This window comes from Rhea pennata, chromosome 1, assembly GCF_028389875.1.
Source record: "Rhea pennata isolate bPtePen1 chromosome 1, bPtePen1.pri, whole genome shotgun sequence".
Classification (NCBI taxonomy): domain Eukaryota; kingdom Metazoa; phylum Chordata; class Aves; order Rheiformes; family Rheidae; genus Rhea; species Rhea pennata.
In genome coordinates, this window is record NC_084663.1 from 52,032,018 (window position 1) to 52,048,844 (window position 16,827).

General features: G+C 33.6%; 1 protein-coding gene across 2 annotated transcripts in view; it reads right to left on the reverse strand.

Annotated features, from left to right (window-relative positions):
• Positions 1 to 16,827, reverse strand: part of ANKS1B (ankyrin repeat and sterile alpha motif domain containing 1B) — a 432,952-nt gene that overhangs the window by 388,094 nt on the left and 28,031 nt on the right. For both annotated transcript variants that reach the window (XM_062585768.1, XM_062585759.1), the window contains exon 2: positions 194 to 274. In XM_062585768.1, coding sequence (XP_062441752.1) covers positions 194 to 274 — 81 coding nt within the window. The remainder of the gene's footprint in view (positions 1 to 193; positions 275 to 16,827) is intronic.

The following is a 16,827-nucleotide window of genomic DNA, read 5'->3' on the forward strand; positions in this document are numbered from 1 at the left end:
TGTGTAATTACTCTTGATAGCTATGATAATGTCAAAAATTCTTATTTTAATATATCCCACAGTAAAGACTATTGCCAATCTTTTAGTAAGTCAGCTTGCTGCCTATCAGTGAAAATTTCAGTGCCATGCTACATATTTTTAAGTTATTCAATTAAAAAGCCTTCTACATAAATACTAAACATAAGGCACTTACTTGTGTCCATTTAAAGCTGCATGGTGTAAAGCAGTATAACCTGAACTGTCTGTGCAGTTTATATTTGGTCCTCTCCAGATGCTGCAAATAAAGCACAATTTTAAAGTTATTTTTTCATTTGGCAAGCAAAGAAATAGCAGAAATTGTATGAATAATTGATCTAAAGATCACTGCAACAAGTGTGATTAAACTTTAAGAGACAAATTATATTGAAAAGACCTTAAAATGGTAAATGTCATGTTGATATGAATATAATTTATTTATAAAAATCATTTTACATATATTCATTTTTATATCAATCACGAACTTTATGTAGGGCAGTTCTCAAAGACTAATGACTCTTCTGCCACTTCAATTAGATCTGTTCTCCCAGTAATACTCTGGTAATTACACCAAGGTTATAATCTAATTTTGCACTACTTTTTCCACAAGTATGTATTCATTGACTTTAGGTCAGTTACTCTAGATTCACAGAAAGGTTAGATTAGCAAGCACTAGTCAAATCCTTAAAGAGACAGTAAATTTATTATTATTACGTGGCCTGATATTTTATCTCTCATTTTGGACAAATTTTATATATATCTATAAAATAAACCACAGAAGTTTAATGAACAGTGGTTTATTTTTTAAATTGTTATCTTTCTAAATTTTCAAGTACTTATTTTACAGGTAGTTTCATTATGTGTCCTATATAGTCAGATTCAAAATACGACTGCTAATCCACAAAAACTGTCATATTCACTGCTTGAAGTTCTTTTTTTTTAATGGACTTTATTTGAAGCTGGTAGTGTCCTTTGTGGAAGCTTTCTACCTATTTTTTATTCGGTAATGGAGTTTCAAGCATTAGTGTTACAATTTCCAGGACAAAAAATTATGAGGCTTAAATTACAGTTTATTTTCTTAAAACTTCTGATTTTTATTATTACCCATGGAACATTGGTTTTGCAGACTTTTTTGTTATATATATTTGAATGATTAATTCATTCACAAATTTAAACAATTGTTTCCCATCAATAATACTGTGTGCATTCAGTATTATTGGTGTGATATATTACATTCTGTAGAGAATGTAATTCTGCACAGTCCTGGGTACCTCACTTTGCCTTGCAATTTCATTTCTTGGAGGAAAAGGATGGAGATTTTTTTTTTTTTTTTTGGATGCAAAGAACTAAAAAACGAAGTTTTCTTTTGTATAGAAGCCTACTTCCAGCAGTAATCAAAGTAAACTTTCCAAGTGAAGGAATTAATTGTAACCTCCCAAAGTAATAAAATTGAGAGTCCTTGAAATGTTAACCCTTCTATAATAGTCAGACATTACTTATATGGCAAAGAAGGACTGTCCTTATCTATTAGAAGGAAAGAAGTCCTTACTGATATTTTATAACCCCTTTTACACTTTTGAATAATACATTATTAGCTACTTCCTTGTTTATTGGATTCTACTTTCTTCCTTTGGTTGCATGAGCTTGTATTAGAACGAAATGGGAAATTGCAAGTGGCATAGCAAGTCATATTTTAAATATTAAAATAAATACATAAAAAGAATATTAATTTTCTCTAATTTGCTTGCTTGCTTTGGCTTAGAGTTGTTAGAGTTTGTCTGTTGGTTGGTTTTATAAAATGAAAGGGATCCACTAGTTCATATATTATTCTTCATGCATTAGGCCATTTCTTAAAAAAAAAAAAAAATACAGTTTTCTCCCCTGATTTTCTCCTTCAATCAGGTACTCTTTACTACCTACTGCACTTGCTCAGTCTGCTCTTAGAAAATAGTTTTTAGAACTGAAACTGTAAAAATGAGTATATAAATGCATTTATGTGCAGCTTCTCGGGACAGCTGGGTTGGGAGACAAAGGACAAAGAAAAGTGAGTAAATCCTGATGACTCAAAGAGGTGAGACAGGATGCAAAGATTAATCACTGTCAGCCCCAAAAAGCTACAAAAAGACATGTCCAAAATCAGAACTTCATTATCAAACTAAAGAACACAAGAGACACGAGCAGGGCTCACCTACAAGCATCTCTTTTCCTCTGTGCAAGCAAAGAATCCCCTCCTAGGAGGTCTTGCATTGCTACAGTATTGCAACTTTATTTCCCACAAAATGAATGTGCATTCATTATATACACTAGATATTTATGCCTTAGTTACTGACAATCAAATTCAAATTGGATAGTTCACAAAGAAAAATTCTTACACAATAAAACTCCCAGATGTGGTGAACAGTTCATTTAAAATTCTTCTCTTGTACTCAGAATAAAGCAGGGCAAAAGCATAGTGTTGTATTAGCTCAGTAAAAAGCTTCAAAGAAAAGTGGGGTGGAGAAGAGAAATAGCATGAAGAGTCCTTGTTTAGTGCAATAAATACCTAGAAATTATGAGGGATTACCAAACAAATTCACTTACCTGTATGTTAAAATACTTAAACAGTTACTGTGAAAGAAACTTTTGTCACTAAGGAGAATGTGCAACACAACAGATTACCATTCAGCCTCCAGAAAAGAATATTCACAGATAAAAAATTAATAGTTCTTTAAATTAATGTTATTTAATATTCTCAAAAAATGTTATTCATATTTATTCGGTGCGGTCAACAATGAGAAACTTCTTAATTTTATTTACATTAAGCTTTCTTTACAGGAAAATATTTCTGTCACTTGAATTTTAACAAATCATTTGAACATATCCTAAAAGGTGGCATTGTATTTTATGATAGAATCAGACTCTATAAAGATTATTTTTGTCCAAAAAATCAGGTTTCAGTGGATGGTGAATTTAAACTCTGAATAATAACATTACTATCAATGAGTTTCTTCCATTATAAGCTGCCAGAGGTACAAAAACACTGAAGTTTGTTGTACTATTTCAACTGCCAAAAGAAGAAAGATCTTTTTACAGTTTACTCTCACTGTGAACAAAGAATGCTGACCTTTCAAACTGATGTTGAATATTAAATTGAAGTATTCTTTACACAGTAAGAAAATAAACATTTTCTTCCTTTTTTAAAAGCTGAAGATAATTACATACAAAAAGTAGTACTTCAAAAGTATGAAATATGAAAATGACATGAAAATGACAGATTGGTTAAGAAAAGGATGGTTAGTTGATGGATTTGTTATTTTGCTGTGCTTTTTGCTATATGGGAAAAAAAAACTTATTTGTGAGGTAGCTGTTGCTGCACATGTATGAACAGAAAAGCAAAAAAATTAAAAGCTAATTCACGTAATCCTCATCACCCTATCAATAGTGCAAGAACGATACGTGTAAGTATAGAATGCTCCTCACAACTTTAAATCTCTCTTCATCATATTTTTTTTGGTACATATACTTTCATTATATGACAATATCCATGCACTAATAGCGATGGTCTTAATATGATCGTTTTGGCATGGTGAAAGGAAAATATCTTGGTACAATAATGATAAAAATCTTTAAAACATGTAGAAAGCAGTGTCTGCCTGCCCATTGCTTTCCTTCAAACTTTATCTTAGTGACAATTCTCTTTGGAATTTCTTTCTTCTGTAAAATGATGTGGCAAGGCAGAGGATGGCATTACTTGGATGAAATCTGTTCCTTTAGAGCATGATGTTCATGCCTGCATATTTGGGGGTCTAAATTCTGCAGATATCTGAGAGAAGACTACCATCTGCTAGTCCTCATCCTCCCCACTCCTCCGTCCCTCCTTCTCTTCTCTAGTATCTTTTGCAGCTGCTCCTAGAGACCTGCTAGTTCTTCAGGACCATGAAACTGCAGAATCTCCTCTTGACAGGTCAGTTTTAACAGTGGAAAACCTTAAGCTTCATCCTTTTCCCATTGATGTCAATGGCAAACACCAAGCAGCTCAGGAAAACCCAGCTTCCTGCTGTTCCTATGGTCCATAGAACAAATATACAGTAGAGATATTTCTGTTGTTATGAGCCAGAATCTTCCAAAATTTCCATGTTTATTGTTGCACAATCTGACATACATACATTACCTAACAGTATTACAGTATTTAGCCAAATTCATATACTAATTATTGCTCTGCCTACATTCATAAACATTGGCACGCTTGTAAAACGAGCTAATACAAAATATATGGACAAATTTAAACAGCATTCTTGCAAATGCAAATTTTTACACAATATTATACATATCATGAGTTATTCAGGCATATAATAGTTCTTTTCCTTATTTTGAACAGCAGCAAAACAGCTCCCATTCTCCATTTATGTACAAGTAATTCAAACCCACATCCATGTTCCTCTAAGCTATTCAAATTAATAGTGTTATATATGAATCATGGAAATATTCTATTCTATTAAGTGTAATATTTTTTTCCTTCTCAAAGATTCCACTTTGGCAGGATCCAGTGTTAAATAAGGTGTATGACTATAAAGAATATATTTTTTTGCGCATGGTTTTACCTATTATTTATACTACTTTACTGAATCTGAGATACATTTTCAAATTATGTCAAGGAGAGTGCATTTAAGTATTTGCCTTTAATGACACTGGGCAAAACATCTTTTTATAAAGTCATAATGTACAACAGAAGGTATTAAAAACTTGTGCATGGGAGAATAACTTGTATGATTCTTTGAGAGGAAGTATATTTACAGATTTTAAATTGACAAAAGTAGATGGTATCTTTAGTAAGACTTTTCATTATTAAAAACAGCTAATTGCACATAGGAATTGAGAGTTTATAAACTCAAAATAATAAAAGTAATAATAATCAAAGAATACAAAGCTGAACAGTCACTTAAAACTACTAATATCAAAACTTATATGGCTGGCTGTTTTATTCTTTGAAACACTAATTAATATTATTAGAAACTGTTAACTTCAGAAATGTAAACTGAAGTGGTTATTAAATGATAGCTTTAATTTTAAAATATTAATAATTCTAGAAATGAAATTCTGCAATAAGTAAGCAAAATTAATTAAATGAATTATTTTGTGAAAAAATGGGTCAGGGGCTTGTGATAAGGAATGCACAGCAAACTTGAAAGCTCTGCAAAGAGTAGAGTAAGGAAACTGGGTAATAGTACTTTGTGTACTCCTTGAGCCCAAATAAATTATTTTTAGACATATTATGGTGTTTGGAATCTGTAGGAGGGTAGGTAGTGCAATTGAGTAGCTGCAATTTCTATGAAAGTGTTCTTTTGAATTTCTTGGATTATAATTAAAATATTCACAGAAATTAATGTTTCTTGCAGCGTTAACTGTTCATAGATAAAGGATAACTGCACATCACATAAAAGTCAGTGATGAAAGTGAACTGCATCCCCTAACAACAAAAAGGGAGAGAGAAAGCAAGGGCTGGATCATCTTTATGTAACAGGGAGCTTCAGAATGGAGTTTGATTTCTTCCTGGACAGGGATTAAGAGTCTCCACACTCCAAATCAAGTTAGAATTTCTTTCTCTCCCTAGATAGATTAGAAGGAATTCTCCAACAATTGAATCTCAGAAACTCTCCTGAACTTCTGTCTTCTCTTAGTTTTTTAAAAAGGTAGGGACTATACATTCTATTAACTATATTCTTAAAGTTTATTGTAATATAATTCCAATTGTATATTTAATGCTTTTTTTGTGTCAGTGTGAAATGCACCTCAAGTATATTACATTTTGAATGTGTGGTATGTGTTTAATTGTTCTGATTTCTGTTTAGCTATGTCAGAATACATAATAAAACCAGAATTTATGGTCAAATAATTTATGCGATTAAGTATATTATTCAAGTCTAGGCTCCAAAGCAGTTTATACGTTTATTTTCTTTAAACTCGATCTATTTAAAATCTTAGTAACATATAGTTTAGTCTGGAAAACTGGGTAACTTCACTAAATCATGATGTTATTTCCATCCTGGTTTTCATCAACTAGTAAATGATTTCTGTTTAATAACAAATATTGGATATCATAAGTATGATGAATTACAATATCATACCACATTTATATATTAATGAGATAGTAAGTATCATAACTGTTGCCTATCATAAGCAATTATATAGGGTAAGAGTCATACATAGAGTGGCTCCTACACAGTGAAGTCTGAATCCTATACAGTGGTCTGTATGAGGCAGAGTTCCGAACAATAAGCTACTTCCTCCTTGAATAGCTTATGCAAAAATCTCAGTTAGAAACTGTAAGGCCATATATCTGGGGACTGTTACCTAGAAATCTGCTAAATAGGTGTATATCATGCACAAATTTCACTATCAGGGACCAAAGCAGAAAACACAACAAAGAAATTTTGGCTTGTTCTTCCTCTTCACAGATGCATGTCCAAGTTATCATTCCAGCCAAAGAAAGGGTCAGGAGGTTAACAAGATCTATAAATACAGCCTATATATTCTGTAAGTTAAAGCGTCTTTTCATAGCAACATCAATACTATTGGAATGTCATGCAGACAATAATTATAAGCAAATCCAGCACACACCTTTCTTTAGCAGATCTCCAAAGGTAAAGGAAATTACATCCTGCAGCCAACATACAAAGTATAAAGATTCTGCTCAGATATCAATATTGCCTTTCTATCATGGAATTATACACTTCAGCTTGGAAATGTGAAGAACATGTAGGGATAAGCTATGAAGGGAACACACAAAAAGCCATTTTCATTCATCATTATGGAGACATGGTAGCCATTCACAAGAAATACTGCTAGGTTTCAGGAGTGTCTGTTAGTGATTTTGTGCCACTCTAAAGGGAAGGATTTCTTCCAGCTATTGTAGCTCCAATATACAACAAACTCCTTTTGAATGTTAACTGGGAGCAGAGTTGTGAAGATAAATTAGAAAAAGAAGGGTCATTCACTACTGTCTAGCTTATATAAGAGGTGAGCATCGATAACTAAAAATGCTCACTTTCACAGAGCATTCCTGCCACACCTAATTGTGCTTAGTTTCAGAATTTTGTTCTACTTCGGAAAATCTGTCTGAAGAATGGTATGTGCAGCGATGGTTTCACAACAGCAGATATCAAGCAGTAAGAGGAAAAAACATCATAAACTCATAAAACCATTAATTCAGCACTACTCTTATGTCTATCTTCTTCTGTGAATCATGGTTCCCTGCTCCATGGAAAACTACAACAGTTGGTACGAAAATGATCTCTTTCCAAATATACACAAACAGCAGGATCAGCACTAAAAGTGATAACACAAACATGGAAAGGGAAGTAAAAAATGTAACTAAAAAAATCATGTGGAATAAATGTATCCTGTCCAACAATCTAAAGCTCAAAAAAATGAGTCTTACCTATACTTACCTGTTACTGCTGATTTTTAAGCTTTGCCAAATATCACTGCTAAACAAACACTGAGAGACTTACAGGCTAAAATTTGGTGGCAACATTTAGAGATACACAAATAAACTAGATACAAAACAGAAAGCCTAGTATACTTGACCATTACCAGTCTTGCTATTGCTAACTATACTGTTTCTGACTTGAGAAGTACAAAGCTAATATAGTTATAAGACCCATCTGCCACCTGTACTTTATCTAGTGAAGAGGGTTGAGAAAAGGCTGGTATCAGTGACATAAGTTTTGCAAGTGCCTGAGGAGAGGCAGCAGTCCAGCCTTACAGAGAGAAAGAGACCCAGAATAACCTTAGCTCTGATGAGTCTTAGAGTCAGTGTGACCCTGCCATGCCTTGTCATCTGAACAACCTTAGGGCAGGCAATGGAAGGATTGCAGTTGAAGGAAACAGAGAAGAACTTATAAAAGCATATTCTGATAGAAATAGGACCTTAGAACTGCCACTAAGGGAATTACTGAGGTAACATACTACAGAAGCTGTATATGAGGACACTCTGAGCATGAAGTACTCAAAAAAGAACAGCGTAGTACAATATTCAGACAGACAGTAGAAACTATACAAAATTTCATATAAGTGTAGATGTATGAAGATTAAAAGAAAAGGAAAACGTTGGAATCTTTCATATGTGGGAAAATTCCAGAAGCATACAAAAGTGTGCTTCATGAAGCATTCCATAAATTAAGGGATATTAATGCTCAAGAAAGTTTCACTGAAAGATTAAATTATTAATAAAAACAAGCATAATTTCAAGATTTGCTTTACAGCATACACAAAACTTCTTCTGTGGGTCTTATCTTGAGGTTTTAATTTCTAGAGTAGAAAAATATTTGATAGATCTCATAAAAAAGAATCAAAATACAATTAGAAAGAAACAAAAAATTTCTCTTAGCCTTCATGTTACCACCTTAAAAGAAGAAACAGCTTCTTATACAGACTAGACAGTCTACTGAAGCTGGCAGAATTTTGATTCACTAACATACTTTAAAATCAATCAGAGCTGTCATTCTTCCTGAAAAGAGAAACTTAATGATGTAAGGCAAAAAAATCCTTTTCAGTATACAACTGGTTAGTCAGAATTTTGCTCTCTGTACCTGAATAAAGGATAAATTTTGCAGTCCAAAAGGTGTGCAGTAGGCTTTTGCAGCAGCTGCTGAAAGTATTTTGCTTTTTAACCTACTCTGAAAATCTGTAGGAAAAATACTAAAGAAATAAATGATCTTGTGAGGTAGTCTTAGGCCACTATGAGGTGTGTTCTAGGAGTGTATAGGTTATACTCTCTATGCATGTACAAGCACATGCAAATTCAGATACATTCAATTTAGGAAAGAATATAGCTAGACAAGGAAAGACTTCAGAGAGTAAAACCAAATAATGGAAAATAAAGTAAAATCACACAAACTAGTTTCACTATGAGTTACAACTCAGTTTACTTGATAAAATCAATTTTATTTAAGGGTATATCATTTTATTCTGTGTTAATAGTTATATGAGAGTAACCGTTTTAAAAATCAAGTAATTGCAAAGAAGTAAAGGCAAAACACTCTGACTGATCATGTCATGTAAAGAAACGAGCAACATATTAGTCATTCTTTATTATAGGAATCTGTCATATATAAGGTTACTTTGCATTTGACCTTTATCCAACCAGTACGGCTTCGTCGTCCTTAATGGACTACTCATCTGGAAGCATGCTGGCTGGGTAAATTGCATAACACTGTGGCTATACCCATAGTGCAATATGTTCCTGACTAATACCAGTTAGCTGTGCCTTATCCTTACAGTCAAAACCAATTTGCCTTGAACGGTTAAAAGGGAGAAAGCTTTCATCAGTTATGACAGCAAGGTTCCTCTGTATTCCAGTTGTCTACAGGGACAAGCTGGGGTTTTGCTTAGTTCACAGTGAAACTTAGTAACTCCAGCTTGTCTTTGATGAGTCAGACAGATCCTTGGATCTATTCCAAAGTTCTGTCCTTGAGAATCCAGTCATCCAGAGAGCGGAAAATGTTAACTCCCATTCTGCATCATACTACACAAACACACTGTGAGATCAGCTATTAATTAAATTATGAAAATATCCAGTCCAAAACCAGATCTATAGTCAATACCTTTAACAAGTAGAATCATTCATATTTCAGCAGTCTGAATCATGTTTTAAAACTGTTGTCAATGACATCTCCAGGTACAATCACATATAGTCCAAGCTATATATATCAACGGTCTACAGGGATGCCATGGCCAGTGCTGAAAATCAACGTTATCAGAAAAATTTTTCCTATGCAGGGCAACTCCACACCACATATATCACAAGTTAGGGCTCCCTACATATTTGAGGTAGGAGGGTTCCACACATGTTATGAATCAGACCTATATGCTTTGCAGAAAACCTCTACATAACTCAAAATTAGTCACAAATGGGACTCCTTTGTGTTAGGTCATATTAGTCCATACAGTAGAGGAAGAAAGGCAATCAGACGTACTTGATTATAAATTTTAAGCACATATATATAAGATATATACATTTTGTAACACCATGTATAAATAAATACTGGGTTCTTTCAACTCTTCTGAGACAATTACTCTTTACTGCAGTTATATAAACAATTACTTCTCTTTAAGCATAGCAGTGGGAATGGATCTTTTGAAGGATTTTGAAAAGTCTTGCCTATCTTGTGTTTTTGATACATTTACATGACTCTCATCTGAGCACTGAAGTACAGTATCATCAGTATTTTCTTTGGAAGAATAGAAGATGTTCTCTGATTTTCCGCTTTCATAAAAAGTAGTTTACACATCTAAAATCCAGAAACCACCTTAACAGTTCTCATAAGAAACAAATTAAAAGAAATACCATTTCTCTTTCTGTCCAGAGTACAGATATAATGACATATTTTATTAGAAAAGATTCAACCATTATTTTTCCTGATTCAGATGACTTTGAATCTTCATTGAGAAAAGTTATAGAACGCTTCTCTAGAATACATTTTTGGAGATCCAGTATAGTATTCCTAGCCTCCATAAATTCATGCTGTTTATAGTTTTGTTAGGGACGCGTAAAGTCAATGTTTATTATAAAAGGAGATTTTAAAAGTTCTAAATGGTAAATGATGTATCCTGGAACACATACTGTCACTTGGTCAAGTGAAATATAAATTCACAAAGCTCTCGCACTGGAGCAGTATGAGGAAGAGTAATAATGTTTACCTTGATTTTTTGAAATATGGTTGCTCTTGGAACTATATTGTAATTCCAGAACTAAAGATTCTTCATCTTGGGAACCAGCCTGAGATGGGATTCTGTGCTTTGTCTCTAGGACGCACAGAACAGAACCTGCTAGCTATACAGCATGGGATTCAGCTGGCTTTAACTCTGCCTTACACCTTCCTAATCTGGGTTTTCTCAGAAGTAGAGTAATTCCACCAAAATAGGCACTCTTGAAGTCAGTCAAGAAACTATAACACATAGATATACACAGAACATTTCAACAAATTTGTGCTTTCTGGCAGAATACTTCCTCAAGTGCTCAGATTCCATAGCTCTAATAGGTAATAAGGTAGGCAGAAAATGACAGAAACCTACAACAGTATATTTTTGCAAGGTATAATAAGGTAACCAAAAGGAGCCTTAATTCAAATGAACTCCAAATAGTGCTTAAAATAGTCTTCTTATCCATAACATAAAAGAATTAAACAATTCAAGCCTTTTGTCTGGAGTAATAAGGTTTCAAAATAGAGGTGTTGACACTCACTCTTGCCATTAGCATTGTATCAATTTTGCTAATAAGAACAAAAACAAAAATCTGAAAGACAGACTGACATATATGACAAATGTATGATAGATATTCCACAGAAAAAATCTAATATCTAGTCAGATGACATTCATAAAATATTGCATATTATTTACTTATTATTATTTAATATTTTATTTATTTGGTTCTTTTAATGTGATTAACATAGTAAATGAGAAAACTAATTAGTGTGAAATTACCTACTGCAGTAAGTAAGACTGAGCAAAATCAAACCATTGATCATGTTTTCTAACAGGCTTAAACATTTTATTACAGAATGCTGGCTATTCATAACCTAAAACAGAATTTTTGCAATATCTGATCTTTAACAGATACAGCTATTATAACGTTACATGCTTAAATATTTCACAGTGCAGAAAATCTGGATTTGAAAGATGCTGGATGAACCTAATCAGGAACTGTCATCAACTAAGGACAACTGAGCATAAATTCTCTACCCTATTCTCAAGCAAATCAGAATGGTTGGACAAAAAGAGCTTTCCAAGAATAAAAATGGAGAATTAATCCCTTCATTTCTCCTCTCAGCAACATCTCATGTCTGAAATGATACCAAAACAGAAGTGTGCTGAGCATGCATTTCATTTGCTTTGCTTTGCCAACAGAGGTCAGAATTACAGCAGGAGCAACCAAAGCATTACTGTGATGATGACTGGGATTACTATATCAGCATAAAATTACTTTCACAAAGACAAATAACATACTTCAGGAGAGGCCAGAGTTTCGCAATTTTAGGCATCATAAATGTCTTCCAAAGTATGTGGATATCAAACAAAAACATCACCATTTTAAAGTTTCAATAACACTGTAGGTCACATCCATAACATTATCAACAAAACATTCTGTAGGATAAACCTCTAATCACTTGGATTACTCGTAAAAGATAAATCCATACTGTATGGTGTCTTTTATTGAACAAAATCATTTATGACAGATACTTTAGAAGGCAAATGTAATTACAGTAAAAACATTCACTAAATCTGCAGTCTGTTTATGTTAGAATTCCCTGTTCAAATACATTACAAGTTATTATTTCTTTCTGTTAAAAGAAATTGACTCTTATCAAATGTAGGAATGAAATCCAAGACTAAAAGGTTTAAATGACACAGAAGCTTCTTGAATATAGGAAGATCTGGCTGATGTACAATAAGCATTCAAACAGCTTAACAACAAGCAGAAAACATTTATTTTAAATGTAAAACAATGTGGTTTTGTGTTAGCCAAAAACTATGAAATACTAACTTCAAAAAGTTCTGATAAGGCATGTTTTCTGGAAAATAAAACAGCCATCTAATCCACAAGTACTGCAAGTGCTCAGTTCAATTGCAGACTCATAGATCATGAACTTACCAGCAGTCTTAAAAGATAAATGCTAAATTTGGAAAAAAAATATTTATAGGACGTTAAATGAGTAATCTTGTCATCTTTCCGCTCTTCAAAATAGAACTGGTAAGATACCCCACAAAATCTGTTTTGGCAGTTATCTTTATGTGAAATGTATTACAGCAGTCAGTCATTACAGGAATAATTTAATGTTCTTTCTGAACTGCCTCTCTGGTAAGAGGTATTTGGAGAACCCTAATTTGGATGCAAATATTCCTCCTAATATCATGGATTTTGTGAAACTGTGAAGAAGAGATCTGCTTTCACAATAAGAAGCCATGCAAAATAGTTCATCCCAGCTCTCTCCCTATCATCTACCATTAGCTCCACAGGACATGCAGGAGTCACGAAACAATTATTACTACTACTTTTTCATTTGAATTTAATTCCAAAAGTGTTCCTAGTAACAGAATAATCCATGACCAAATGTTTTAGGTACTAAACAAAACATAACATATAAGGATAGACTATCCTATAACATAAAAAGTGATACAACAAAAAAAGCTTATGGAATGCTTTCGTGAGATGGCAGATTCTGCCTTAATTTCCTTTACTATGCGTATAAATCATATTTGTTTTGTTATTGTTATGTAAAAGTCATTCAACTTCGATCACTTGCACAGAGGAAAGGATTATTGTTTTTTAAATCACTAGAAAGGTGTAACTTTTGAGGGAATGAAAAAGACAGAAGACCCTTCATATGAAGGTCTGAATTCTCTGGAGGGCACTTAACAGTAACTGTAAAAACAATCAAGACCCCCCAAAAAACTGAGAAACAGGCTCCTGCTGAATTAACTTATATCTGAATTTATCTTAAATTGGTATTATCTTTATTCTGGAAAAGAAAGATCTTTCTCTGCAACTCATTTTAAGGACAATTTTAGCAAGTAGATTTAATTGTTAGTTAAAATCTATCAGTAATTTATTCTATCAAGGCAAGAAATACTCATTTCATCAGAAGGCACACAATTTGATTTTGGGTAGTAAAAAGAGGGAAGAAGATTTTCCTCCAAGAACTGAAGCCTGAACAAAACAAAAATTGTTGTTTTACTTGGAAGCACATTTGAAGACATTATATATCCTTCTAGTGGAATTCCATGTATAAAATAGCTGAGTCTCCACCAGGAAAATCTACGAAATTGAATCAGACTTTGTTTAGATCAGTTTTCCCAAGTAACTAGATAACTGACACCCAGTAAGAACTGTAGACAATGAGATTCATTCTTCAAGTTTCCCTGCACACATAAGACCTGACTAGTTGCTGGTTCATAGCTGGTGTCGTATGGTCCCACAGTCTAGACCACGACCTTCATATAGGTGTGTCTAACTGACAGAACTTGACTTAGTGCAGTTCCAGGATTATTTCTGTCTTAATGTGGAATTATGTAGCATGTAAAAGGAAAATGTTTAAAAACCACCTGATCCTTAGAATGTCCATCTCTTTTGGATTTTCTAGAAGCCAAATGAAAAAGAGTGCAAAGTGATTTGAAGGAATTTGGCATCTTAAAAGGCATGAGAGCTCATCCTAGACTCATATGAAATAACTATGTTGACAACTCACTCATGATTTGAAAAAAAAAAAAAAAAAAAAAAAGATGGAATACTGTCCCACAGCAGTACTCTCTTAATGTTGATACCTGCGATACTGAAGTGACTGGAAATACACTACTAGCACAGAGCCAGTCATTATCAAAATAATTGCACATAGACTCCTACCATGCCAGTTCAGAGTAGTCTGAATGGACAACCTGGAAAAAGTTATGAGAAAAGGAGTAGTCAAAGACAGTTGAGAGCTTAATTTATCCTTGGGAATAGAAACACGATACCAGCATTCAGTTCTGGCCAGTTTATTGTGGAAATTTTTAATAGTCAATCTATGCTGAATGAAGACAGACAGAAACAAAACTTCTGACACTTTAAAAAACAGAAAACAACTCAAGAGCCAGTGAAGCAACAGATTCCCATGATAGTGAAATAGAGATTTTTTCCTAGTTGACAGTACAGTTCAGTCATGTTTGAGACAAAAATTTACTATCAAATTCAGGATGTGAAATGATTTCAGAACAGCTTTGGAGGCTTTTTAAAGTGTCAAGATGAATTTTACAAATTTAGTGTTGAAAAATGGCCAGAAGATAAGGAACTTGATAGAAGCAGGTTAAAAGCTTGGTCCTACCCCTTTATGTAACGTTAAAATGATCTTGTATGACAGAGTACATACTTTTCTCTCCAAAGGGCAAAAAATAAAATGGTGAGTACAAATATATTTACATGAGATATAAACTTAGCTACAAGCTGATGCTTCATAAAATTGCTTGGGATCCCAATTTAAGAACTCTTCTTCCATTCCTTTCCATAGGAAAGGTTAGCACTACTAAAACAATAGCTTTCTTTAGGCCGATATATTCATTTCAGGATTGTCTTATGATATTTTTTTTACCATCCAGTTCTTTAAATAGTTAATTAAAAGAATTGTCTTCTTTCTCATTAACCAATGGCTCAGTTAAATTCAACCAAATAACTTTCCAATCTCATCTGAAGAATGATATTTCCTAATTACTTTTCTTGTTACCTGTCACTCAAATATTAGGTGTTGCTTCTGGGCTTTGAGATTTTATATTATTTGGCTGCTGGGCCAAACAGCTGGTATCTATGCCACGTGAAATGAAAGTATGGATCCTCTGAATCTAACAAAAGCGATGTGCATTATACATAGTGGAAAAATGTAGAGCTAATTTGTGTAAGAAAGAAGTATCTCAAAGAGTTTGAAATCCTATTAATATTATCTTTTTCTCCTTATCTGAATATCCCAAAACATATACTCAAAAGAAGATAGAACACTAACTAAACAAATAAATCTCAGAAGTCTTTGAGGAGATGAAATGTAGCTGATGCATTTGGGTGACCAGGTAGATGTTCATTGATTCTACACAATTTAATCTTTGCTTTCAATAACAAATAAAGTAGTAGCCACCATGGTTACGAAAATCTTGACCTAAAGGTAAACTAATATTAATTAAGTTCACAAACAGAATATATTTCTCTGCTACACTTTCATTCATGACCAGTCACTCTTAACAATCTAAAATCCGTAATAAGCCTTCCAGACAATCATGTTTAGGTACTAGAATTTTGTGTACTTGGTCTCTATTCAACAGAGAGACTATTTCAGCCCTCATCACACATTTTGACTTATAAAATGGCAGAAGACAATCTGGAGTCTAGAATGTTTATATATAGTGAGTTTAAAGTATAATCTGATCATTAAAACCATCTGGGTCTGCTCACCTCCTAAAAATTACATTATGGGTTGTACATAGATTAGGACTCTCCATTCTGTCAGGCCCCGAATGTCATGTCAGTTCCCTTAAAACTTTCAGTTTGAATCATCTAGGAACCCAGGCTGCATGAACAATAGTAAATTAAACATGTTCAGCACTATTCTCTGCAATTGAGGTCATACTGGTATAGAATGTTCCACATCTATACTATTAAAACATTTGAAAACAGCATACTGCATCAAAACTGACAGCTGGAAAAGTCCTGGGCCCACACTAATTCTTGAACTGTGCCTGGTAATAAATTAGTTGGGAGAATGCCACTTGGCACAGGTCTATTCCATGTTAGAACATTCTAACAATTCAATTATATCAAATTTCAATATCAAGAAATGTTCCCTCACATGTTAAAGTTAGACATGACCTCACATTACTGTCATAAGTTTGGCAGAAGCCAGTCTCCCAACAGCAGCACTTCTCAGCTTAGAGGATGCAAGAGTAATATTGTCTAGATTTTGGTCCAGATAAGAGTCTGTCCACTGCTCATGTTTGTCTTCTGTGCCTTTGAGCCACCCAGCAGACAGCATAAAAGAGTGGAGTGATATACTGGCCCACAGTGTCCTTTGCCAGCCCTAGTAAGAGGGAAAAGGGAAGGAAAGTGGTATAGATGAATACCCCCCAAAATGTAATGCTATTGTAAGTTATCTTCCTTTCTCATTCACATGCACATTCATACTGTGGGAAATTTTTAGCAGTACATTCCTAATTTCACAGTCTACCTGCAGAAGGTTTAGAAGTCCCAAGCTAAGAAAGAAATCCACAAAGAATGGCCTTAATCCAAGATATTTAATGGCTATAATGACATGAAACTGC